General features: G+C 54.6%; 2 protein-coding genes across 52 annotated transcripts in view; one reads left to right on the forward strand and one right to left on the reverse strand.

Moving 5' to 3' along the window:
* The first annotated feature begins 5,061 nt into the window (after positions 1–5,061).
* On the forward strand, positions 5,062–14,161 carry Rflna (refilin A). The gene is made up of 3 exons (NM_028443.3): positions 5,062–5,352; positions 11,986–12,095; positions 12,886–14,161. Exons 1-3 carry the CDS (start codon positions 5,182–5,184, stop codon positions 13,217–13,219), a joined length of 615 nt encoding a protein of 204 aa, NP_082719.1. The 5' UTR covers positions 5,062–5,181; the 3' UTR covers positions 13,220–14,161.
* A 4,605-nt stretch (positions 14,162–18,766) lies between these two features.
* Positions 18,767–25,656, reverse strand: part of Ncor2 (nuclear receptor co-repressor 2) — a 162,086-nt gene continuing 155,196 nt past the window's right edge. For 41 of the 51 annotated variants that reach the window (XR_003955607.1, XR_003955606.1, XR_003955605.1 and 38 more), the window contains 5 exons: positions 25,115–25,260; positions 24,485–24,538; positions 21,433–21,660; positions 20,425–20,604; positions 18,768–19,962 (listed from right to left, as the gene is read on the reverse strand). Coding sequence is in view for 47 of the 51 variants with exons in the window: in XM_030254283.1 (XP_030110143.1) it covers positions 19,781–19,962; positions 20,425–20,604; positions 21,433–21,660; positions 24,485–24,538; positions 25,115–25,260 (790 nt within the window). In the remaining 4 variants the exon portion in view is untranslated. Of the gene's footprint in view, positions 19,963–20,424; positions 20,605–21,432; positions 21,661–24,484; positions 24,539–25,114; positions 25,261–25,656 lie in introns of all 51 variants that reach the window. The other 10 variants (XM_030254298.1, XM_030254295.1, XM_030254297.1 and 7 more) reach the window with 3 other exon arrangements.

The following is a 25,656-nucleotide window of genomic DNA, read 5'->3' on the forward strand; positions in this document are numbered from 1 at the left end:
GAGGCTAGAGGGCCTCAGGGCTCTGGTCCGGGTTGAGGGCCTGCTGAGACTGGAATGCCACAGTTGAGATGGCCGGCTTCAGTGACATTTCCTGGGACAGACAAGACAGCATTGGCTACTTGGAAAAAAGGCCACTCTTGGTCCTTCCTCTGTCCTTTTCTTTCTACTTATGCAGTGAGTGTGTTTATACACACACATATATATGGGTTATATGTGTGTATATACATTTGTATACATATATATATGTATATACATACACATTACATATGTATATTGTGTACATATACACATATATATACATACACACACATATATGTGTATATATGTATATTATATATATATATACACATAACTTGACAACCTAGAGTCACCTGGAAAGAGGGAGCCTCAATGAGGAACTGACACCATTAGATTGGCCTTCGGGCATGTCTGTGAGACATTTTCTTGATTAGTGATTGATGTGGGAGGACCCAGCCCTCTGTGGATGGTGCCACCCCTGTGCAGGTGGTCCTGGGTACTATAAGGAAGCAGACTGAGCAAGCCAGGGATACCAAGTCAGTAAGCCCCATCCCTCCATGGCCTCAGCTTCAGTTCCTGCCTCCAGGTTCCTGCCCTGGTTTCTCTGAACTGTAGACTAGAAGCTGTGAGCTGAATAAACCCTTTCCCGGTTGCTTTTTAAAAAGTTAGCATTTTATCACAACAACAGGAGCCCAAACTAGAACGGTGTACATGGCTGTGTGAGTGAGTGTGTGCATGTGTGTGGGCTCATGTGTACTGATACAGTATGCTTGTGTGTACATATCTGTGAGAGGGTTTGTTTGTATATGTATGTGTAAGGAGACCCTTTCTAAGGACTCACATACAACTTAGGAGGGTGGGGTGAGGTTCTGGTGGGAAGGAGGGCCTGTATCCCTTGGGCCTCACCAACCCACCCAGGGACACACTTCTCTGCTGTCTGCAAAGGCTCGTTTTATGTCAACCTGGCACACGCTAGAGTTACCTGAAAGGAGTGGGGAGACTCAGTTGAGAAATCGCCTCCGTGGGGTCCAGCTGTAATGCATTTTCTTACTTAGTGACTGGTGGGGGAGGGCCCAGCCCATTGTGGTTGCGGCATCGCTGGGCTGGTGGTCCTGGGTTCTACAAGAGAGCAGGCTGAGCCACCAGGGAAGCCTTTCCCCTCCCCTTTGCTTTCGGTCGTCATGTTTCTTTGCAGCAACAGTAAGCCAAACTGAGACAGCCCCCTTTTTGGAATTTGATAAAAGAAAGGCATATACCTCCTAAAGCTTGAGCCACATCTTCCTGCCCACCCTAGGAATGATATCACTTCTCTGTGCGCGGCTCCCTGTGGCCCCAGGGAGGCCCCAGCAGTAGCCCTGCTCCAGGAACGGCCCCTTGGTCACGCTGTGTGTGAATTGAGGCCCAGCAGCCTCCCTCTGAGTGTTCAGCATCTTTTCTCCCGCAGAGACGCAACTCCACCTTGGCCGATCTTTTCAGATTGGGTGGGTGGGTCACCGGGAAGAGCTGAGCAGAAACATCTTTGAGAGAGAGAGCACCCAGGGACTGTGCATCGGAGGTGGGGAGGGGTGCACCAGGATCCTCCTGGTATGTGGAGTCAAAACAGGACACGGATGTGTGGATCAGTGTGTGTGCAGCTCACTGGGAACAGGGTGCCCAGCCCTGAGACCCTCAGAGGTCCTTGCTCTTAGCTTACACTGCAGCTCGGCCTCTTTGGCGCTGCCCTCTTCACAAGCCTGTTAGCTTCAGAGCTTTCTCTGAAGGCCACGGGATGCCAAGCCTTACGTGTTTCATGACCCTCTGGGATCCAGTGACAGCCTACCCCCCACATCCATCAGAGCAGGCTTCCATAGCTGTGTGACCTCAGGCAAGTCAGGTGACCTCTCTGAGCCCCCATGGCTCCATCTACTTTATTTAACAGTGGAGGGGAAAAGAAATGCTCGCCTTGAGTGTCAGGCTAGTTTGCAGGCTTTAAGTTCAGTCTTGTGGTGTGTGCCTTCAGCCCTGCTCTAGGGAAGGTTGGTTCCCTGGAGCTTGGACTAAGTGGCTGCTGGCTCTCCAGGAAAGGCCATTAGTGTTCATGCCCTACCCGCTTGGCCTTTTCCTCTAGCAGTGATGCATTCTCCCTGCAAAACATCCAGGGAAACACTCCACACACTTCTCTCTCTCTCTCTCTCTCTCTCTCTCTCTCTCTCTCACACACACACACACACACACACACACACACACACACGTCACAAATGGCTCCTTCTCCCAAGCCTGAGACAAGTGCATGTCAGGACCACTCCACTTACCCTTCCTGTGACATATTTGTGTCCCCTGTCATTTTCTTGCCTCCAAATCCCCATGCCTCAGAACCTTGAGGTCTAGAACTCCGGAGAGTAGCCAGCATTGGCCTGGTGCAGCCCTTCCTGTAGCACTGGTTAGATGGGGTGCTCAGATCCTAACAGACCGCATTCCCAGCGCCTCCCTCTTAAGATCTCTGGCAGCTGCCTGCAGCCAGCCCGGCTCACGTCTATGGAGGCTTTATGCCCTTTTCTGATCTCTGACCTCTGTCTCTAGGCCATCTGGCCTTGGGAGGAGACAAGCGGGACAGTACTGCCTTTCAGTGGACAGCAGTCCTGGGTCTGTGGCTGTGGATCCCTATAGGTCAGAAGTCATGGCTGCGGTCACCTATGTGGGCGTTTGCTTGGTATTTGACATTTGAAATAAGGCTGTTTTTTTTTTTCCCTGTCCATTGGCGTCCATGTGCCTTCTATGTTACCCAGTCCAGTCTAGTTCCTTCCAGGGGAAGCCATGCACTGGTGTAGGGAAATTTCCAGAAGTCAGCCAGCATCGACCTAAAGGAGCCGCTGATATAGAAGTGTCTCTGTTCAGAGTGAATGGAGCTCTGGTCAGGACTGTAGGAGGGGAGAGGGCCCGGGCCTGCATCAAAGAAATCAAGACGGATTTTCTTGTCATGCTTAAAAGTCAGGACATCAAAAACTTTTTTTAAAATAAGGTTTTATTTTGAATTGTGTTGTACCTGCGTGTATCTATGTCTAGGTGTATGCGCATTGAGTGCCGGTACCTGTAGAGGCCAGAAGAGGGCATCAGTCTCGAACTGGAGTTACAGGTGATTGTGAGCAAGTCATTAGGGGTGGTAGGATTTGAACCCGGATCCTCTTGAAAGAGTAGTACACGCTTTTAACAGCTCAGACGCCTGACATCAAAGTTTGAAGCAGAGCCAAGGCAGCCTGCACTGTTGCTGGTTTTGCTCTTTCGAGACAAGGTTCCTCTGTGTAGCCCAGGCTGTCCTGGAACTCAGAGATCTGCCTGTCTCTGCCTCCCGAGTGCTGGGATTAAAGGCATGTGTCATCCCTGCCTGGCTCACCCTGCACTTTCAAAGTACTGGTCCTTAACTTGTCCTCAGGTCACCTTCGGTGGCTCCCAGAAGGTTCTCTGGGGGATGTTGAGAGTTTAAGGGGTTAGGGCTTTTTCTAGAGAGTAAGTGGTATCTAGTAGGCTCTAGCACCCAGCACTGGGGAAGGCCATATTGTCCTTTACATTCCAGAGAGGACTGCCACCAATTTTATTCTGTGAAAGACAGCAACCATTTCTAGCTAAAGGGCCCTGGGTGAGGTTTCTTGTGGGTTCCATTTGGGCAGCCAAAACCCCAAGATCATTCCTACATGACAGATCTGGGCCGTATGCTTTTCTAATAACGGGGCTCAGCCTGCCGCTCCACTGTGACAGCCTCTGGGGCCAGCTTGCTCTCTTCTGCCATGGGGCCTTGTACCCTGCTATTCCCTTGACCTGCAATTCTGTTCAAGTGCTGCTTCCTCTGAGAGGCCCTCCCTGATTGACCGGCACAACTGCCTCTGATTTCTTTCCCCCTGAGGACTTGGCCAACCTACAGAGGAGGACACACCTCTAGGGGCCACTCTGAAGCTGGGGTCCCTCCCTCTCTTCAGCAGACATGGGGTAGATGGCCTAGCAGGGGATCACTTGTCTCCTTTGCTATATGCCATCCTGACATCTTCATAAATAATCTGCAGGTGTCTGGGCCTCTGTGTCCAGATGCAAGGCTGGAGGCAGGTGGTGGGTGGGATGCTCTTCAGTCCCTGCCAGCAAAGCAGGCAGAATGGGAACCATGTGTTCAGCTCTGGTGGTCAAGTGAGACGGGGTGGAGGCATAACTTTGTCCCCAAGTGAGACCTTTTAGAGCAGTGGTTCTCAAACTGTGGGTCGAGACCCACCTCCCTTGCAGGAAGGTGGAACGCCCCTAAGACCATCGGAAAACAGGTGTTTATATTATGGTTCATAACTGTAGCAAAATTACGCTTCGGAAGTAGCGACAAAAATCATTTCATGTTTGGGAGTCACCACAAGGGAAACCCCTGACAAAAGTAGGTGTTGGGGGCATCTGGAAGTGTCCCCGCTCCCCTCCCCCCTCCCCACTTTTGGGCAACTTCCTAACCATCTCTGTAGTTCAGTTTCCTCCAGAAAATGGAGAGCGTCTGCAAGCAGGCACTCACAGGCCGACTGGGAGGATTAAACAGAGACAGGAGGGCTGGCCAAGGGAATGCCAGCTACACATCAGGTGTCCTTCATTCCCCGCGCCCAAGTGGCCCCAGGCTTCCCTGTCCAGACGAATTCACCGAAGCAAATGGAGATGAGCACTTTGGTGGCCCCTAGGGCAGATCTTGACCCTGGGTTCTTAGATCATTCGGTCCCTCACTGTAAATACACCGCCCCACCCCCATCCCCAACCCACAGGTAGCTGAAGGTGCTTTTCTTGGAGACTCAAGCCAGGTGAGGGACGCTGCAACCTGCAATGGCCCGGCTGATGGCTGAGCGTCCTTGCTGAGGTGGCTGTGGACCCAAGTCAGCACCACGGAGGGTGGGTGGGTGGGTGGGGGCAGTGACTTTTGCAGGCTGGAGACTTTGCAGTCCTCACCCTGCCCTGGCCCAGTGGGTGGCCAGGGGGGCGGGAGCGAGAGGCGCGGGCGGAGGAGGGCGGGGAGGGGGCGGTGCCTGGGAAAGGAGGCTCAGCTGGCGGCTGGAGGCATTTGCATCAGGAGCGGGTCTCAGCTGGAGCCACAGGCCGGAGCCTCCTTGTTGCTCCTCTGGCTCAGTGGTGGCGGGGACCCGAGCTGCTGGGGCCCACGCCCCGCGCCCGCCAGTCATGGTGGGTCACCTGCATCTGCAGGCCATGGGGGACACGCGGGAGCAGAGCCGCGACGGCTTGCTGGACAGTCCCGATTCAGGACTGCCCCCCAGTCCCAGTCCTAGCCCGCCCTTCTACGCCCTGTCGCCAGGCACCCTGGACACCCGGACCACCACTGAAGCTCCAGCGGTAAGACCTGGGAATTGGGCAGTGGGAGGGCCGTTCAGAAGCCAGCATGGTCTCATCCCTCTTCTGAGGCAGACGTGGAGTGGCACCCGACTCACCAGGACCTGTAGGCTGGAAGTTTCGGGGTGATTGCTGTCAGGCAGGAATACAGAGTAGTATCCCGATGCCCCAAACTCTACAGACTTACAAGGGGGGCCTGTTGTGGCTATCTGTCCGTGGGTCCCGTCGCTGCTGCCACCGCCTCCTACCTTATTGACCTCCCAGGGCTTCTCAATGGAGGCATTTTTTGCAAACCCAGCTCGGGTCGAGAGCCTCCGTAGGTTTCGTCTTATAGGTGTAGAAGTGGAACTGTCCCCGGAGCTGGGACTCTAGGGGTTGGACACTCTGCCCAGGTTGCTCTGGCGACGGGGCAGAGGGAGCAACTTGAAGAAAGGAGTGGTGGAACAGAGCAGAGGTTGAACATGGCCCTGTGGCTTGATGGCCTCGGCCGGGTGTGTTAAGGACTCTCCCGCCAAGGTGTGCGTGCAGGGCGGCGCTGGAAGCATTTGAGGCTCCAAGCCACGTCCAGCATCCTCCTCCAGACATTTGACCCGATCCAGGGCACAATGTGGTTGTCGGAACTTTTCTTTAAATCTCCCCAGGTGACTCAAACATGCAAGGAAGTTTGAAGCCTGTCTTGAATTGAACTTCTGTGTCTCTTTTGGGAGGGTGGGTGGAGCAATCAAGGACTTTAGAAGTTAATATAATCGAGCAATGCTGTTCTTAGGGAGGGGGGAAAAAACTAGGAACCTCAATATGGATGTGATGGGGGAAGAAATTCCAGGGAACATTTTTGGGGATGGAAAGAAGGCACCAGGAAGAGGTCGCTTCGATTCCCTGTGACCCCGAAGCCTCCTTCTGCAGGGCATTCAGGATACTTCCCATGCCTTCTGGGTCAGCCAGAGGCAGTAGTGAGAATAGCTCTGCTGCTGTTACTGCTGCCTTTCCTGGCTAAGTAGGCGCCAGCTATGGAGCTATACTGCCCTGGTCTGTGACTTTGTCTGGGCAGGGAAGCCTGGGGGCTATTACTCAACGACACCTGGTAGATGACATTTCCCTCAAGCCAGGGATGGGTCTCCCCACTTCTGTTTAGTCCTCACAGTCTGTGAATGCTTGCTTGCTTGCTTGCCTTTGTTCCTCATGTTCTGGAGTCAGTCGAGGCGCAGAGATGGTTAGGAAGTTACCCAAAGTTGCCCAGCAGAATTGACCCCAGGAACCTGGCTCCAGTGCACATTTAAATCTGCCCTGGTTTTCACTGTGTAGTGCGTTAACGGCTTCTTGACTATTTAAGCAGAGAAATTAAATGTGTAGCCATAGGGTCCAGGTCATCAAGAGAGGAGGTAGTAGCCATGGCAACCCCTCCTCAGGTTTGGGGGTCCAGTTGTGGCCCCGCCCACTTGCCTATCTACCAGTTCCTACCCACAAGGGTCCCCACCTTCTTGAGTTCCATTCCTTCCCTACTGTATCATCTAAGTGCCAGCATCCTGGTCCCCTCTGAGGCCCTAACTCTGAGGCCTAGGTATAGGCAGGCTGACAGTTGCCAATCAACTGGTTGGTCTACTGTGTGGGATAAAAGAAGGATGCCCACATCTTGGGGAGCCAGTTTCAACTGGAAGAAGCTATTGGAAGGTGGTCAGGTGTCCCCTGGTGTCCTTACATAGCACCATCGTACTAGTGGGGAGCTACGGTCACCTTCACTGTGTGACACGGAGCCAGGAGTGAATGGCTACCATGTATGTAAGATTGACTGCTACAGACAGTCAGGGAATGACGCTGCAGAAGCCAAGGGTAAATCAGGGAGTGGATTTTAGGCAGATGGGGCGACAAACTTGTCTCAGTCTAAGAGGACGGCACATGCCAATGTCCTGTGGTAGAGCTTTAGAGAAGAGGAGGAGAATCTGGGCCAGGCTCTGCTAGGCTGAGGCTGAAAGCTAATGCTTTGTTTTTGTTTTGTTTTGTTTTTTAAAAAAACAGTACCATGAGCGCCCAGGACCCCCAAATTAGAAGCCTCTTTCAGAGATGTAACTGGAAAGTAGCCGTGTGTGTGTGTGTGTGTGTGTGTGTGTGTGCCTGTGTTGCCCTCCCACGTGGCCCCAGGAGAGCAAGATGTATTGGCTGGAATGGGGGCTGTTTGCCTGCCACCTTCACCCCAAGAATGCTCAGCCGTCCAGGCAGGACTGAGACGAAAGCAAACTGACCCTGGCTCTGCCACCCTGGTCTCCCAAGTTGGATTTCTGTGCCAGATGATAAACACCAGGTGCCCCCGCCCCCAATACTTCCATCACAGAGCTGTGGTGTGTGGGGCAGACATGGCGGGAAGCCAGGTCCTGCTGGCTGAGAACAGGTCTGTGTCAGAAACAGGCTCCAAACACTAGACAAGCAGTTTGGGCACTGCCCCCTCCCCTGCCCCCGGGCACCCCTCCTCATCTAGTTTTATGGCCCACAGGGGACTATGGGTGACTTTTGGGATCTGACCAGGGCAGCTCTCTAGGTATTTGCTTAGACCACAGCCCCTTCTATATGTGTGTGGGGTGGGGTGGGGGCGGGGCTCACTGTTGAATGACAGGGGGTGACAAGAAGCAGAGTGGGTTAGACTCTGCCTCCCCAGGGTCTCCTGGTTGATTCATAAGAAAACCTGGCTTCAGGACAGGATAGAGAGCTGCTGATGACAGGCTGGACTATCAGGAAGGGCTGTTCCCTCCCACCTCCCCCCGAGTGGGCCCTGGTCCAAGCGGAGAGGGAGGGGCATGGTAGATATGACTACTTTGGGGGCCTTCTGATGTGTTTTATAAAAATGAAAAAAGAGCCAAGGGTATGTTTGGTGGAGCAAAGAAGTATGTTGAGGTGGGAAGAGTGCCTCTGCGAGCCCATGCTGAGGCATCCCTTCCCACTGAGGGACCAGCCACAATGGGTATAGTGTAGAATAGAGTTTATTTAGGGCGTGGGAGTTGAGAAGGGAGGAGAGAGGTGGGGGGAGGCTGGCCAGGAACATGTGGAGAGGGAGGGGATGGGGAATGGAGAGAGAAGGGGCAGAGGGTAAAAGGGACCCAACAAGCCCCTTCGATAGTAAGCCGGGCAATAGCTGGCTGTTGCCAGGTAACTTTCTACGAGGGCTGGTGCCCAGAGTCAGGAAGGATGGATGGATAGACAGTGGATAGATGGACAGATTGAAGGAAAAACAAGCAGGCAGATGGATGGATGGACAGTGGAGGGGCCTGGAGGACAAGGCTCAGTAGACCCGTGGCCAGGGCGAGGTGTCTGTATGGACTCCTGTGGAAGGGAGCCAGTGTGTGGGGTGGGTGGAGGAGTCTGTTTGCAGAGGGAGTTGGGGAGGCAGGCAGATCTGCCAGGGCCTCCTTCCAGCCAGGCCTGTTTAACCTCAGTGGTGGCTTGGTCTTCGGTGGATTGCCAGCTGGTCCTCACAACCCCGGCCCCATGGCCCCATGGTTAGGGCACCTGCTAGGAAGAGCCTCACGTGGAACTTCAGTCTGGGGACCCCACAAGCAGCCATCTTCTGGGGAAAGCACTACAGATAGGGCCAGTTGGGATGGCTGCCTCTAAGGTGCCAGAGTGGCTTAGAGCAGAGGCCGCTCTCTCGTGGATCTGGAGGCCATACTACCAGAATCAAGGCCCGAGTTAGGATCCCTCTGGACTAGCGAAGACCATCCCTGGCTTCTGGTGGTAATCTGTATGTCCAGTGACACATCTGTGGTTCCTTGTGGCAAGGTGTGGCTTTTGGTGGGAGCCCTTGGCTATGGCATTGGGGTACTCTGTGGCGTGCTGAGATACAGTGGCAATATCTGCCGCCATCTTCATCTGACTCTGTTCTGATGTCCCTGTCTAAGGACACTAGTCAGTCAGTGGCTACCTCACACCTGTAGAGATCCCCATGGCTGTTCTAGCCACAGCATGGGGTTCGGGACTCAACTGTCCTTGTGGGGACCATCAATATCACAAGTCTTTCTGGCTTGCTGTGGGGACCCATCGTGGTAGCCTCTCCCTCCAATTGCACAGCTCTGTGGCTATTTCTGTGGTCCCCAGCTGCCACCATTAACAGCCCCTGCCATCTGCAGGGAGGACAGGGATTTGGGCTGTTACGGTCCCTCCTTGCTTCATTTCCTCCTGGGCCGAGGTAGACTTATCAACCAAGCCTGTCCCACACATATTCAAAATGCAGCTAAAACCAACCAGGGTTTAATTCCAGCACTTGGGAGGGTGAGGCAGGAGTACAGCTGGAAGTTCCAGGCCAGCCTGGTCTATAGGATGAGACTTCAGTTAAAACAAACCAGAAGTTGCCAAGGGTGTCTTTGACTCCCTTGCAAAGTCTCCATGTAGCATTGTGGGTGAGGGTGGGAGTGGGAGTGGGAGGGGTCCCTCCAGCAGCAGCCAGTGGGGCCATGCCCCTCCATCACCAAGGTGCTTATTGGTCTAATGATTTACATGGGCTACATGGGACACTGTTTTGGCCTTGTGGCTGTACCCCCTCTGTGTGTCTTGGTTCAGCTGGGCCAGACTGCCCCCAGGTGGGGGCAGTCTCTGGGTGGCACCTCGCTCTCTGCCATACTGTGTTATCGCTCCCTGTGGCTTTGGTTTTTCCCAGGGTGCCAAACCCCATGGCTCCAGTCAGCCAGTGAGCGGTGTTTACCATCATTGGGCTGGGCAGTGAGTGGTTCATTATGTTCAAAGGAACCTCGGCCCTTTGACCTGCTGAGACCAGCTCTGGTCTCCACCTCACCCCTGTCTGACCAGTCAGCTGCCCTGGCTGCCCATGGCTCTCTGCACTCAGGAAAGGACAAGGCTGGGGTCAGGGCCAGCTGGGGAAGGGGGAGTCCGCTAGGATTGGTAGGTGCCAGCTGGGGAAGGGGGAGTCCGCTAGGATTGGTAGGTGCCCCCAGACCTTTCTCCCCCTCTATCTTGATGTCCCAGAGCTGCAAGGGGGACAATGAAATCCCCGGGAACTGGACATCCTTCAGTCCCCAGTGTGGATGGCATCACAGTTGGCACACTTGCGGTCACGGATGCACACCGAGGCCCTGCCAGCCGCAGCTGGAGGTCTCAGTCACCTTATGTGTATGTGTACCATGTCTGGTACCCACAGAGACCAGCAGGGTGCATCCATCCCCTGGAACTTGAGTTAGGTGTTTGAGTTACCACATGGATGCTGGGAACTGAACCCAGGTCTTCTGCAAAAGCAGTACGTGTCCTTAACCACTGAACCATCCTGCAGCCCCTTGGAGAATCTCTTTGGACTTAAAACAGGGCTCCTGAACCCTGGGTGGCCACCTGCCTGGGATTTTCTGTGCCCTAGTGAGGCACAGTGAGGCAGATACGGTGATGTGAAGACTCCAGTGTTGACAGAGCCTGGAGCTATGGTGGCCCACACTGCATGTGGCCTGGGTGATAGTGCCCTACCACCATGTCACTATGGAACGATACCCAACCTCTGGGTGGGAGCACTGTTTCTTGCCCAATGCAGTTGAGCTCTTCCTGTGGGCTCTGTGAGATAGCCAGTTCTGTAGCCTGTAGGGTGAGACATTCTCAAAATAACTCTTCGCCAGGGTTTGGACTGCAGAAATCTCCTACAGGGAGTAGCTAGTGGCTGCCACCCACTTCCCTTGGTATCTGTCCCTGGAATCCAACGGGACATGTCCAGCCTCCCTGCCCCATTCCTTAACCCAGTGGACACCTGGGCTCTGTCCTATCTCATGAGGCCTGCAGCCTCCCTGTGGGTGGCTGTGCTGTTTTTCCAGTGGTAACCTTTGGAGAGCTGGCTCCTTCCACTTGAATTGCACTGTCTGTCTGTCTGTCTGGCAGAGTCCTGCACAACCTCCGGCTGGATTGGGGCTGCTGCTGCAGGTTGGTCAAGGCTCGGGACACGGCCCCAAGAGGTGCTGGGTTCCAATTTTTTACCTCTCGGTCTGTCTTGAGGTTCTCATGTATCCAAAGATGGCCCTGAACTCTATGTTCCTGAAGATGCCCTTAAATTCCAATTCTCCTGATTGTACCTTCTGCCTGCTGGGCTTGCCGGCCCCTGTTTATGGGGTTCTGGAAGTAGGGGCCTAATGCATGGTAGGCAAGCATTCTAATGCCTGAGCGAAGACACTGAGCCCATAAGCCAAAGAGGAGCAGTGGGCAGGGGATATGCATCCAAATGCATACATCTAAAGCCTTCGTCCCTGTTCACATCCTTCCTCCTCTAAGGCCACATGGGACCTGGTGCTGTGCCCAGGGTACAGTAGCGAACCAGCAGACTTACCTGGTGCATTTGGGGGAAACACCAATCCACAAACAGCCTCTCTAGTGTTAATTTCCATAAGCACCTCAGCTGGGAGGTTGGTGGCATGGATCAGTGCTGATGTCTCTGGATCCTGAGGCTGCATGGCGTCCCATGGGAGACAGGTGCCTCCACCTGACTCAGACAGTTTACATTAATCTCACCTAGGGTGCTGGTGCATGAAGACGGTCATGCCCCGCCCTCACAGGGTCATGCACAGGCATGTGGGTACACATGTCTGTCTGCCTCCCCACTCCCATCCTCAGTACTGTGGGTAATATGCAAATAGATATTCCCCTCGCCTCTGCCATGTCTCCTCCTAGGCTCCTTCCCTCTTCCAAACTCCCCCAGCTCTGGAGATGAGGTCACGGTTGCTGCCTGTGTTCTTTGGGGAGAGCATCGAGGTGGACCCAGAACCCGCACATGAAATCCGGTAAGTAGGCCAAGAGCGAGGTGGGTGGGTCCCAGCTCAGGGAGTGTGCTGGGGAGCTGGGTGCAAGGTGTAAGACAGGTCTCACCTAGCTGGAGGGAGGCGGGGGTCATGTCTGGCTGTGCGCAGCCAGCCAGCTGGGGCCTCAACTCATACTCCCTGGTGCTGTGTCCTCTGCTTGGTATCAAGTCAGAAACCATGGAAGTGGCACTGATGTCACTCACTTGTCCTTCTGAAGAGGGAGCCACCCACCAGGAGGGGCTGTGGGGACTTTCAATAGGCTTTCTTCTGGTAAAGTTGGGAGTAGACTTTAGGGGGGGCACTCGCTCTGCTCTCCCACATGACCTTTTAACATCGTTGGCCCCCGAATACTGAAATATGCTCCAACACCACACATATTCCTCTGTGGTCACAATCCACTGCCACAAAGCCACCACCCAAAAACACCTATCATCCCGATCAATCCTTTCTTGTCTCTCTCCCCAATTTAGGGTCCAGCGGTCTGTGCTGTGTGTCACTCTTTAGTCTCCCAGCTGGGATCCCTCCCCTTCCCTCTTCCTGTCTCCCGCTCACTCTGGCCCACATTTTTTTTTTATTTGTTTCTCATTACGGATGGTTGTGAGCCATCATGTGGTTGCTGGGAATTGAACGCAGGACCTCTGAAAGAATAGTCGGTGCTCTTAACCTCTGAGCCATCTCATCAGTCCCCCAGCTGGGGATTCAAGGTCGAGAAGGCTAGCCACTGAGGGTGGCGTGGCGGGCAACTCACCCCCTTTGTTATTGCCCTCCCCAGCTGCAACTCTGAGATCACCTACGCCTCAGAGAGATACTTCCGAGACAAGATCTTCTACGCTCCAGTGCCCACGGTCACGGCCTACAGTGAGACCATAGTGGCGGCGCCCAACTGCACCTGGCGGAGCTACCGCAGCCAGCTGACCCTGGAGCCTCGCCCACGGGCCCTGCGGTTCGGGAGCACCGCCATCATCTTCCCCAAACTGGCCCGCAGCTCCTTCCGCACCACCCTGCACTGCAGCCTCGGCCAGCCTCGGCACTGGTACTCCTCCAGCCTGCAGCTGCGGCGGTGCGGGGACCCTACGCCCGGTCCCAGCTGTCCTGATGTACTCTGAGGAGTCCAGTCTCTGAGGAGGACCTGAGTGTGGGAGAGGTTCAGGAAAGATGGCCCGGCTACCACCACAGGTTAGGCTGGCTGTGCCGGAGCTCCAGCCTAGAGGAGTCTGTGAATGCATCTTTCATTAGCCTTTAGAGGCTCTATGGCCTTAAGGGCAGGGCCAAACATGTCCTGGTGTGCCCTTGAGGCAAAGATGGCCCTATGTAGCACAGGGCACTCAGCCATGGCCTGGCTCGAAACCTCATTCTTGGAGAGGCTTGTTTCCAAAATAGGCCATTAAAAAAAAAAAAAAAACGCTCATTCCAGCTGAGAACCGCAGGTGCGTGCGGAGGGGTTGAGCTAACTTTACCTTGACCTGAGATGGCAAAGGCTGGGGGTACCCAGAACACATTGTCTGCTGTGCAGGGCGCAGCCCTCCAGGGCGGCCCACATGTGCCCCACAAGACGCATTCCAGACTAGCTTAGAACTCTTGAGCCTCAAAGCTCTCTGGCAGGTGCCCTGGGAGGCGTCAAAGCAAATGAGGGGACACGGCCAATAACTGCCTATGGCTGACTCTGGACTTGAGCCTATGGCAGGGCTCAGAACCCCAAGAGAAGCGGAGTCTGTTTTTCTTGGCCTCCCGTTCTTGCTTAGGATGGATCCTACAGTTACACCAGTTTCCCACAACCTGGTGCTGTCCCATGGTGCCCAGGCTAAAATGAGTCCCCGAGTCTACTTTAGAGGTGGAGATGTCCCTTTGTCTCAATTGTCCAGTAGCTAGAAACCTACCTACTGCCGCTGTGGTGGCCCAGAGGGAAGGGACATTCTTTGTGGGGCAAACAGAACCTAAATGACTGATAGATTTCTGTTCATCTATTAGCTTATCTGAGGTGCTCCCTGGTTAAAAGAACAGCCTAAGAAATTAGTGAATTATCTTAATAAAATATACCCACACAGCCAGGATGCTCTCTGTTTCTGAGATGCCCCTGGGGGGGGGGGGAGCTGGATATGCCTGGACCCACTTTTTTCCCACCTGGCATTAGTATCTAAGGGAGCCCGGCTTCCCTGCTCCTGGGAGACAAGGAAGAACTAGAGATCTCCATGTATGCCAGCCTCCTGCCTCTTGCCCCAAAAGCCTCACATGTGCCAGGCAAGGGCCCGATCACCAATCTATAGTCATAAGCCCAACTGGCTTCCCACTCAGAGGGCTCTTACCTGTTTGAGAATATAGGGTCACCAGGCTGCCAACTACAATGTGCAGAGCTTGGGAAAGCCCCCCAATGAGGGAACAAAGGCAGGGGCGTGTAAAGCACAATACCCTAACTATACCCCAGGTATACCCCAAGTATACCCCTCAGCAGTTCACCTGCCCTGTGGTTATCCAGGGGACCTAGAGATCGGGAGAATGAGGTGCCAGGTGGGAGCGGATCCAGTCCCACTCCTTGGGGGCTGGCCACCCTAAGGCCATGTTCCCTGCTGCCCTGCCCTAGGGTGCTTTGTGTCAAATGAGCTTTTGCCTAGCCCTCCAGTACCAGGCACAGAAGACCCTGTAATATCCCCAGAGTGGTTCCTGCCCACAGGGTAGTAAGGCTTACAGTAATCACAAGGTGCCTAGGTACCCTTTTTTTGTTATTTTTGAGACAGGATTTACGACATCAGCCTTAGCTGTCTTGAAATTCACTCTGTAGACCAAGCTGGCCTTGAATTCACAGAGCTCCATCTACCTCTGCCTCCTGTGTGCTGGGATTAAAGGCGCGTGCCACCATGCTTGGCTTGTGCTGCTTTATGCTGCAAAATGTGTGAAAGAATCTGTAGTACTCGTGCCCGCAGTAAACGTGATGAATGCCCTTTCTCATCAGCCAGGCTTGTGCCCTGGCCCTCTGGACACCTCACCGTCTCCCTGGGTAGCAGAGAACCTTGGTCTGGAGCCTGGCCCTGGTTCACTCACCCTATCGTCAGTCACAACATCCCCAAAAGGAGTGGTGGGGGGTGGGGAGTGCCCAGGAAGAGTGTGGGCTAGGGACTCGAGATCCTGGTGGCAGCCACAGCTGGGTCCCCACAGCTCCCTGGAGACTCTGTCCCCACTTCCTGAGGTTCTTTTGTTGGCCATGTCTCAGATCCCTGGACTAGCTGCCAAGGATGAGGGACGTGTGTCCTTCCACATGTGCCATGCATGGCTTTCTTCCCTCAAGCTCCTAGCAACCTGTACACCTTGTAATGTAGCTTGTCCACAGCCAGGAGAGAGCTGAGGTGGCCACCACTACCATAGACTGGCAAGGCTGGTGGAGAGACCCCAGAGCTCCACTGGCCGCTGAAGGGCCTCTTACCACAACCCTTGCCCTTGAGCCTCCCTGATCCACCTTGTAGAGTGGTCTACACTCTCTCTCCACCCTCCTCTTTCTCTTTGCAAGCCCAACCTGCTTCAATATTAGAAAGCCAGCCATGCCTTTTCTCACAGATCCCTTGTCCCCACCCTGGCTTTCAAGAGTCTAGCACAAGCTGTGTCCCCACAACCTGTCTTTTGAAGGCTGCCACTTCTAGGAAGTCCTCCTTGACTGACATGGTCTGTGTTGTTTCCGAATCAAGCCTAGGTAGGGGATCAGTGTGTATCTGATCGGTGGGCAGAGCTCTCCTAGGGGGGAGGGGTCTCCTAGGGGGGAGGGGTATGTGGCTTGATGCAGGACTAGCTCTCTCTGTATTAAGAGACCAAGAGGAACGAGCTTGGGTGTTCTTAGAGAAGGGTGGACCACGGCTGGACGTTGCAGTGTAGCCAGGTGTCTTCCTGGGAGGCAAGGGTGAGAGAAGTCACATGTGCCTCCATTTTAAAGGTGGAGCGAGGACAGGCTGGTTACAGCTAGGGGACAGAAGAAACCCTCCAAAGGTACAAGCTCTGTCTCCACATCTCTGTCATGGTCTAGGCCTCAGGAAGTATCAAGGGAGACATGGGTTTCATATCTGAGAGGTAGAGATGCGGCTGGAGGAGACAATGGGGTAGCTCAAACCAGCTCCTGTCTGGTGGCAGCCGAGGGTCACCACACCGTGAACCGGTGTAGCAAAGCAACCTGACCGTCCAGGTGGAGCTGGCTGTGTCCAAGATGAGGCCCACAGCACCCCCTGGCTGCTAGCTTTTGTATTGCAGTCTGGATGAAGGTCGAGCCCCTCCAAGCCAGCCTGGTACAGACCTGCCTGGTGGTCTCCAGGTTTCAGCTCATGTCTGCTCCTGACAGTTCACAGGACAGACTCGGGGCAGCTTGGGACTCCCTGGAGGATGCAAATGTCTCTCCACACTCTAGCTCAGATATTTCAGGCGGCTGGGGAGGTTGTTCTTGGGAGATACATACCTCCACCAGAGCCTTCATGATCAGACTCCTGCCTATGGCTGCTTCAGATCTCCTTTCCTTTATCAGACCCAGCAGCCACCTCCCAGCAGAGCCAAGGTGGGTTTCATTCCAGAGACTTGGGACCCTCTGCCATGGCATCCCTCCCTGGCTGCCCAGGCTAGGAGCTAAGGATGAGTGCAAGGCAGGAACCTTGGCAGAAAGAGTATGACTGCCAGATGAAGACTCTGGTACGGGCCTGCCTGGTTGCTTCCCACACCCCTCTCTTTGAATGGCTGGCCTCTGAGGGCACTAAACCAGCCACCTGGCAGCGGGGTAAGGCCAAGTGAGTTCAGCCCAGGCCTTTGTGGACCAACTGTCAAACCAGCTCTGGAGCCAGGTGGCAGACTGGGGACAGCAGGCTGGGGTGTCACAACATGTACAGATGGGTATGGATGGATGTAGAGGGGCCCCAGGCCCCAGGATGGAGCAGATCAACTGACTCAGTGCAAAGACTGGAAGCCCTCTCAGCCCTGCTTCGAGAGTTGGTTTAAATGTCACCCTGTCACAAATGAGGTAAGGGAGCCTCACCTGAAGAGCTGTCCCAACGGTTTTGATGTGGGAAGGCACACCTGGATTGTGGGCAGCACCTTCAGGCAGCAGCCAGGTACAAAAGGAACTGCCAGGAAGGCGATCACCTCGCCCTTCACTCAGAGCGGCTCTGCCTCATTGATAGCACTGCTAACCCCATGGCTGACGGTACAGCCAGGCTAAGCTTTCCTGGCGGCCTGGGGACCAGCGGCTCTCTAGAAACCTTCTGAGCTTCCAGGTGCCAGATTGGCACTCTTACTCAGTGACTTAAGGGTCATCGCCTTGCAGTGAGAGGCAAGCTGTTCTGGGACAACTCTGAGGCACTCAGGTCCAAGGACCACACAAACTGTTCTCAGCATCGTGGGTGGGGCTTGGCTGTGTTACTATTTTAAAGCTCACTCAAGGAGCTGGAGAGATGTGTTCGGGGGTGCCCTTCCAGAAGACCCAGGGTTCAGTTCCTGGCACCCACATTGGTGGCTCACGAGCACCTGTCTCTAGTCTGAGCTCTGCAGATACCAGGCAAGCACTGTGGTGCAGATATACACAAAGACCAAACATTATAACACATGTGAAATATAAATAAAACAAATATTTTAAAAAGCTTATTCTTAATAAATTCTGCTATACACATATGTATATACACATACATACACGTATGTATATGTTTGTATATATACAAATACACATATATACACATACGTATATATACACATATACACACGTATGTATGTGTAACACACAAATTCCTGAGCAATGGTTCTCAACCTGTGGGTTGCAACCCCTTAGAGGCAGCCCTTTCATAGGGGTGACATATATCAACTATCCTGCATATCAGATATTTATGCTATGATTCACAACAGTAGCAAAACCAGTTATGAAGTAGCAATGAAATCTATGGTCAGGGGGTCACCACAACGCGAGGAACTGTATTCAAGGGTCACAGGAACAGAAAGGTTGAGAGCCACTGCTCTAGAGAACCCTGATTACAACAGGCACCAAGGTGGCAGCAGGGCTCTGTTGGAGTTTCTTAGATCAAACCCAAAGAGGTAGGTGTGGCCATTTCGGTCAGGTTCAAGAATACTTACCGCTGACACAACAGGCAGGATCAAAACAGTGCAGAGCAAGAAGCAAGAGTCCCCAGGACACCCTCACTGTGGGGGGGAAGGGCACACTGTGGGTGTGACTGGCGGAAATTTACACCCACAAGAAAGAACAGGAGAGGCTAAGCCACAGGCAGGGACCCCAATGCCTACTACGAGACAGTAATCTTCACCCCGTAAGTACCACACACTGTCACCGTGAAGAATGCAATGACTACTCTCCTGTGACAAGGGTGAATGCCCAGGACCCTTTTCCACGGGTATGAACACCTCCACATAGTCACCGTATAATACAGGTACTGGCTGGCTTCCCCAACAAGTGTGAACACCCCTGTACGATGACCACTGGTGTGAATGACCAATGGGTCCCCCACCGGTGTGAACATCCAGCAAGGTATCGACGACACAAGTACCTGGTGGCTTCCTCATACGTGTGCATGCAGGATGCCCTCTGGTGGCACTGTACTTAGGGGTCAATGTTCACTGCTCAGTGCTGACTTTAAGGAACACTCCCCTTGACTCCTGTGGCTGCCTGCTGCCCAGTGAGAAGCAGAGTAGAAACGTTGTCACTTGAGTATATTTGCTTTCTAATTGGAACAACATGTGTAAATGACAGAATGCCGCCGTGCACAGAGAGCGGCCACAGAATACGCATCAAGTCCATTTTGCCCAAGGAAGGGGGTGGGGGGGAAGGGCACAGTGCCGTGTGCCGGAGCCCCTGACCCCCAAGTCCTGCGTATGGTGGGGCCACCGCCTTGGCTGGCACGTGCCTCTGAAACAGTAGGTAGAGACCAAAGCACAGCGGCAGAAACACGGGCGAGTCCTTCCTTGTGTGAGACGTCTGAATTAACTCATTGAAGGTATCAAAAATATACCCTGTAAGCCAACACCATTTACACGTGCCTTCCCTCCCGTTGCCACAGCAACAGGCCGGGAAACGGTCCAGTTCCTGCAAGCATCCGTGCCCCAGGCCAGGCCTGGCCCCTTGTGCACCCACCTGGTCTGATGGGCTCCCAGTCTTGTGGGCTGGGTGGCCTTTGGAGACTGCGATGATGACAGCATTAGGGCAGGATAAGCTGGGAACGTCTGTCTGTCCAGAGCGCAAGCGGGCTGGGGGCAGAGGGAGGGGCAGGACCACGCGAGAGTTCAGCTTAGACTTTGGTTCCAAATGCGGTAAGGGGCGAGGCGGTGGCATGGAGGTGCCTGGTCAGCCTGTGGTGGGTCCCCGCTGCCCCAGATGCACGAGTGCGACTGACACACGATTGCTGTCCCCCCCCCTCCTGGCCCGCTGTCCCTCCCCTCCTGTCCACTCCCCTCTCGAGCACCAGGTAAACATCCCCTGAGTGTAAGGTCACTGCGCAGGGCCAGCCCGGGGTGGGAGTCTTAGTTAAGGCTTTAGACAGGCAGGATGCCAGCTCTGGATGGACAGATGAGTGGACGGACGGACGGATGGACGCGCAGGCAGACTCAGGGGCTCCTTCCTCAGTCTCGGGAGTCAGCAGCTGTCTGCTCCATGCTGGGCTGCTTCTGCCTTGTGCGGGGACCTGGCACCGCTCCCCCCCAATCCGTGGTCACTCGCTGTCCGAGAGTGTCTCATACTGTGAACACAGCAGTGGCTTGGGCTCCTCATCCCAGGCGTGGTGGGGACCAGCTAGGGGCCCGCTGCCTGCCGCAAGGCCAGGTGGGGGCGGGGAGGCCATGACACCTGCCTGTAGCCTCATAATCAAAGGGTTGTAGGGGAATGGCGTGGACCCTGCGAGAAAGATGGGAGAGTGCTGCAGGAGGCTCTGCAAGCCGCTACACGTAGGCACCTCAGGACCCGTCTTCCATATAAGAAACCAGAGCCTGGGTCTCTTGGGCCAGGACCTCTAACTCTGGAGTTTCTCAAAACCGGCCTCCTCCCTTTGCCTCTGTGCTCGACAGCCCTACCACCGTTTGACTGGACTCCAGTAAAACCTTTCCGCTCTCCCTCTGTCCTGTCTTCTACTGCCTTTACTGTCCTGTCAAAATCCTACAGTGCCTGACAGGCAAGAAAGGCTGCCAGCCTCCCCTGTATGACGAGCCATGCCTGGAAGGTCTGGCCAGCTACACAGGACCCTCTGATAGGTTTCTTCCTATATCCTCCTTGCTAAGTGGTGATCAGGGACCTTCTTTCTTGGGTAGCCCAGGTAACCCCCAACCCCTGGATACATCTCTACTCCTAGCTGATACCCACCTGCAGATGAGGGCCGGTCCTCCCACACACGGTTGGTGAGTGGTGTTCGGCGATTGCAGTCCCCCTCTGAGTGTACTGAGGAGACAGAAGGGGGTCGGTCTCCGGACGCTAGGCCTGGTGCTGGCGACTTGGCTTTTCGGCTGCTAGGTCTGCCAGAGACCTTGGCTTTCCCACCTCCACCTGCAGGGGACAAAGTGGGAAGGGGCCAAGTCAGACGGGGTTGACAGTAGGACACCCACACCAGCACTGAGGAGGGGCAGTGGGGCTGATTCTGCCTTGGGGAGCCACCTGCCTCCTAGGGCCCCCAAGACAGAAACCTAGTGTGAGAAACCCTGAGCCAGGAGGCTAAGAGGTCTACCAGATGGCCAGAGCCAGCCCTTGGTGTGAAGAAAGGCATGAACATTCACTATGAGAGAGATTGATGACTATTCCCTTAGGTGCTCCCAGCAGGACTGTACCCCTCACTGAGGAATGTCAGATCTTGGCTGGATGACAGGCATTGCCCAAGACAGCACTCAACTATGCCGGACTGAAGGCCTCTGCTGAGAGCGCCAGACCGGGGCTGGCCTGACCCTAGAAGGGGACAGCAGGGCACCTCTTTGCTTGTGTCTCTGCTTGGAAACAACAAGTGCTGACGGACATTGGAAGAGTGGGGAGCTGTGCTGTCTGGCCTTCAAGGGGTCACGCCCACACTAGACTCTTCCCAGAGGCCCTGGCCACAGTATGGTGGGCCTGGCCGCTGTCATCCCTGTCCACACAGCAGGGGAGGATGTGGGGAGTGATGTGAGCACGGGAAAAGCAGCAGTGCTGGGGGTAAAAGGGGGGGCGCCCTCCGCAACATGGGGTGTCAGACCAGCTTTAGATTAGCAAACTAGATGTCAAACGCACAAAAATAAGGTCACAGGCTCCCAAGCTTGAGGGGGGGAAGGTGAGAGGATTAACGACACCGGGATAAGGAGGGACACAGCCGGGTGGGCGGGCGGGCGGGCAGGGGGCAGGCCTGCAGACCTGGCGAGGTGAGTGCGTGGTCACTCCGTCCGTCAGCAGTGGTTATGGGCATAGCAGCAGCGGGCAGACTGGCGCTGGCATTCAGAGGGTTAAAAGCATTGGCGCCGAGCGGCGGGGGCTCTTCCCACTGATCATATTTACCCATGAGTGCCTTTCTAATAATGGCCTCTAGCCCCATGTTGGTGCTGGCGTGTTCTTGCACCGCCTGGCTTCTACAGGTCATAAGGCCTGGGAGAGAGACAGACAGACACACAGGGGGGCGGGGGCCGGGGAGCCAGAGGGTTACGAGAGATAGAATGAGGAGGGAGGAGGGAGGAGAGAGAGAGAGAGAGAGAGGGAGAGAGAGAGAGACACAGTGAGCACACATCTGCCGAGCATCGTTCATCCCTCCAGCCCGCCTTTCTGTTGGGTGCTGATGGGGTTCCTGACTGTCCCTGCAGCTCATGGCTGTTCCAGGGAGGGGCTCTGGGGTGGCTAGAGGGTCCCCAGCTCTATTCCTATTCTATACTCCAATCCCAACTGAGGCTATTTTTAAAATTTTGACTCCACGTGGATGGCCCAAGGGGCGGGCAAGGGAAGAAGGCTGTGGTATTGAGTCAAGCTGGAGCTAGGTGCTGGGACAGGGGACAGAAGTCCAGCTGGGGTCTTCTGGTGGGTAGATTCTAGGAAGGGATGTGGAGGAGGAAGGTGACCAAAGATAGGACCCCCCTGCTGTCCCCTTTTCCTCAAGGGGTTAGGGACCTCAGCCTGCCTGATCCCCCTGAACTAGGCTTGCCTCCCCTGCCCCATGTCTCCCCCACAGGAGCCAGAGAAAGGTAGAGAGCTGGGCACAAGGGGTGGGGTGGGGTGGGGGTCACAGCCATGCAGTTATGTGCGTGCAAGGACAGGACAGCACTGGACAGGTGAAGGGTCACTCCAGCCCTGGCTGGCCCGGCCCCATGACAAGGACAGAGTGGTCAAATCAACAAAGTGGCCTTAGAAGATGTTTGCAGACTCCACTGAGCCTCTGCAAAGCCTCTCTGGTTCTCTCTCTCTCTCTCTCTCTCTCTCTCTCTCTCTCTCTCTCTCTCTCTCTCCCTCCCTCCTCCTCCCTTTCCCTCCCTCCTTCCCCCCCCCCCCGAATTGTGCTCTGGGACTTCTGGTAAATGCTGGGGCAGGCAGGCATCCCCTTCTCACTGGATGCTTCCGGAGCCTCCTGAGGGTTGGAGCCTGATTAGTAGGCCTGGAACCCCAGCTATTTCTGAGGCTAGCTTAGTCTACAGAGGGAGTTCAGTGCAGTCCATGCTAGCCTGGGCTGCCGAGGAGACCTGCCCTCAGAGAAGAGGGCTGTGTTGTTGCTCACTACAGGACGGGACACTTGCTGGGTTGAGTGCTTCAATCCCAAGTATCAACAAACTGCTCCAAATCCAGATGGAAAAAAGAACAAAACAGTGGCAAGCTCAATCGAGTCAACCACCCTCCAAACCAAACAAATGAAACAAAACAAAAAACCAAAAAAACCCAAATCACCACCACCAACAAAACCACAAACAATGACGACGTCATCAGCAGGATTCCTAGCCCATGCCACTGGCCAGTCTCTGATGCCCTGTGAACCTCCAGGCTGCCTGAGCCTTGTGAAAGCCACATGGCCAAACATGCTGGCTGGCAAGCCTCTGGTTTGTAAACTAGCCAGGCTTCTGAGGATGGAAGGGACAGTCACTGGGTGACTGCTGGCAGCCTCGGCTTGGGTTTCAGGCAAGCTCGGGCCAGGGCTGGTCATGTTGGTCATGTGCCCACAGTGCTAAGCAAAGGTTACCAAGAAAAAGCTGAACTTCCAACAGGGGTGAATGCACGCGCACGCACGCACGCACGCACGCACACACACACACACACACACACACACACACAATTCAACCTTAAATAAACAAGCCCCACCCCACCACTCCTCTACATCCAGAATAAAGAGGGAGAGAGAGGAGGTAACACAGAAAAGGGGGACAGAGGGGAGTTTCCTGATGGAGCACGGCTCCTGGGCCTTGTCTCCGTGGTGTTGAGCTTGTGACCTGATGGCACTGGGCACAGCCATAACTTTTCTCTCATCTACCTTTGGTGTGGTGTTGAACGTCACTGGCTAGGCCTGGAAACATGTCTTTGAGAACTAACATTTAAGGGGCGATGTTTGAGGATGTCTGTGTGTGTGTGTGAGAGAGACAACTAAGTTAGGTTTTAGCACAAATCACTGTATTACCCTATCTATATGCATATACACCCAGGTGTCTAGAACCTATGTCAAGATTTAGCACACTCTAGAAACACGCATCTCCAACCACATTCCTGTCTCGGTCAGTTTCCTTCTGCTTGAGGCTCAGCAAAGGCCCCAGGCTGTCCCTGCCAGGATCCTACCCCATCCCCTTTACAGGTCCTGTGGTCTTCTGGAAATGTCCCCAAGGGTTAATCTGGCCACCTTATTCCCTAGGCCCAAGGCTCCACACAAATAAGGAAGTAGGGACCCTTGCCTGTTCCTCTGGCCTGGATTAAGTCCCCACAGCTTCCCCTGTGACACAGTCACCGAGCCCATTTGTTCCCACGACAAGCTTCTTTCCCAGGGGGCAACGTGATAATAAGCACGGGAAGCGGATGCTCTAAGCCCCAAGCACCATACTGAAAGCCTGAGACTTCTGCCACAAACTGCACGTGAGTTTGACACTTTTCCCTCACATTACTGCCTGCATCTGATTTAGAAAATGGCCAGAGACTTTAGTGTGAAAGATGCCTGCGGCACCCTGAATCTCTGTACCCCAAGGCCAATCCCTCAGGTCCACACTTGGTGACGTGCCCCAGCCCCAAGCCCCAGCAACTGGCCAAGTGTTTCCGGGGTGTACCTAACACCCACTTGAGGGACCCTGACCTCAAACCTTGGGCACTCCTCATGTAGGGAGGACCCTAGGCAGTGGAGGCTGCCCATCTGTGTCATTCTGGGTCCACTGAGACCAGGGAGAGGCTAAGGCTCCTTGTCCCCAAGTCAGCACTGGGGAAGGGAGTTTGCCATGCGGACACACAGGAGGGTTACCTGCTCCAGTGATGGCGGGCATGTTGAAGATTTCCGTCCCAGGCTGGCCAATATCTAGAGCAGGGTAACAAGGTGGGGAAGGGCTGAGCTCACAGGTCCTAGGAGATCTGCACCCCTGCTTGTCCCCCGTACAGTCTGAGTTGAATGTCTGGGCACAACCAGGCACCTGATGCTCCAGGTTTACTCAGGCGGTTGGTCACTACCTTAGGCCTCTGTTACCTGTGAGGGCTTCTATACTCCAGAAAGGAAGAACCTTGCCTGTCTGTCCAGGCCACCCTGGGGAGGGGACAGTGCAAAGCTGTCATGTGTTGCTTTCCGGTGCATTCTTGTAAGCATATGGCCCATGTGACCCTGCGCTAAGGACATGAGTCCTTGTCCACCCACATCAGCCGTGGTGAAAGGCACCGGGTCTGCAGCATGAACCTGGAGTAGTGTGCTGTGCTCCTCAGCACCCAGCACAGGGCTGTCTCTACAGCTTTCCCTGTGCACCTACTGTGTGCAGGGCATTACCAAAGTGCTATATGCTGTTGTCAGTTAGTACCAACTGGCAGAACGTTGGGCTCTTCCATGGTAAGGTTTAAGAGTACTATCTCCCTCCCGGTGCCTGCTCTAGCCCTGGCTTCCCCTTACTGTATTCTGGCTCGTTCCGGTTGTGGGTGTTGAGTTTCTTGTTGATCTCCTGCTTCTTCGACTTCACCATGGCGGAGTTGCTCTCAGTCAGCTTACTGAAGAAGGCTGGCGGCTGGCTGGTGTTGCCTGGAGACTTAGAGCCCATCCTGCAGGGAGCAGGAGACACCAGGGTCAGCAGGCTGGGCATTGTGACCTTTAGCAACAGGGAGCTCACCACTTGAGCTACCGTGAGGTGCTAAGGACCAGCTGGTTCCCATCCCAGGTACGCTGTGAATTGCCCCCAGCAATGCCTTATTGCTAGATCTGACACAAGAATCCCCAGGGAACTGGACAGGTGCAGGTCACACCCTCCCTGAAGTCCATGTCCACCCCCACCCAGTCTGGTTCAACTTAGTTCATTCCCAGATCACCAGCAAGTGATAAAACAGGGCATGGCTCAGGCTGAGATCCCAGACACAGGGATGCCAGGCACCAGGATGCCAGACACAGGGTGCTGCAACTGAAGGCCCCTGAAGGTCTATCAGCCCGCTGAGCTGTGAGGG

Source organism: Mus musculus, chromosome 5 (genome assembly GCF_000001635.26).
Source record: "Mus musculus strain C57BL/6J chromosome 5, GRCm38.p6 C57BL/6J".
Lineage (NCBI taxonomy): Eukaryota > Metazoa > Chordata > Mammalia > Rodentia > Muridae > Mus > Mus musculus.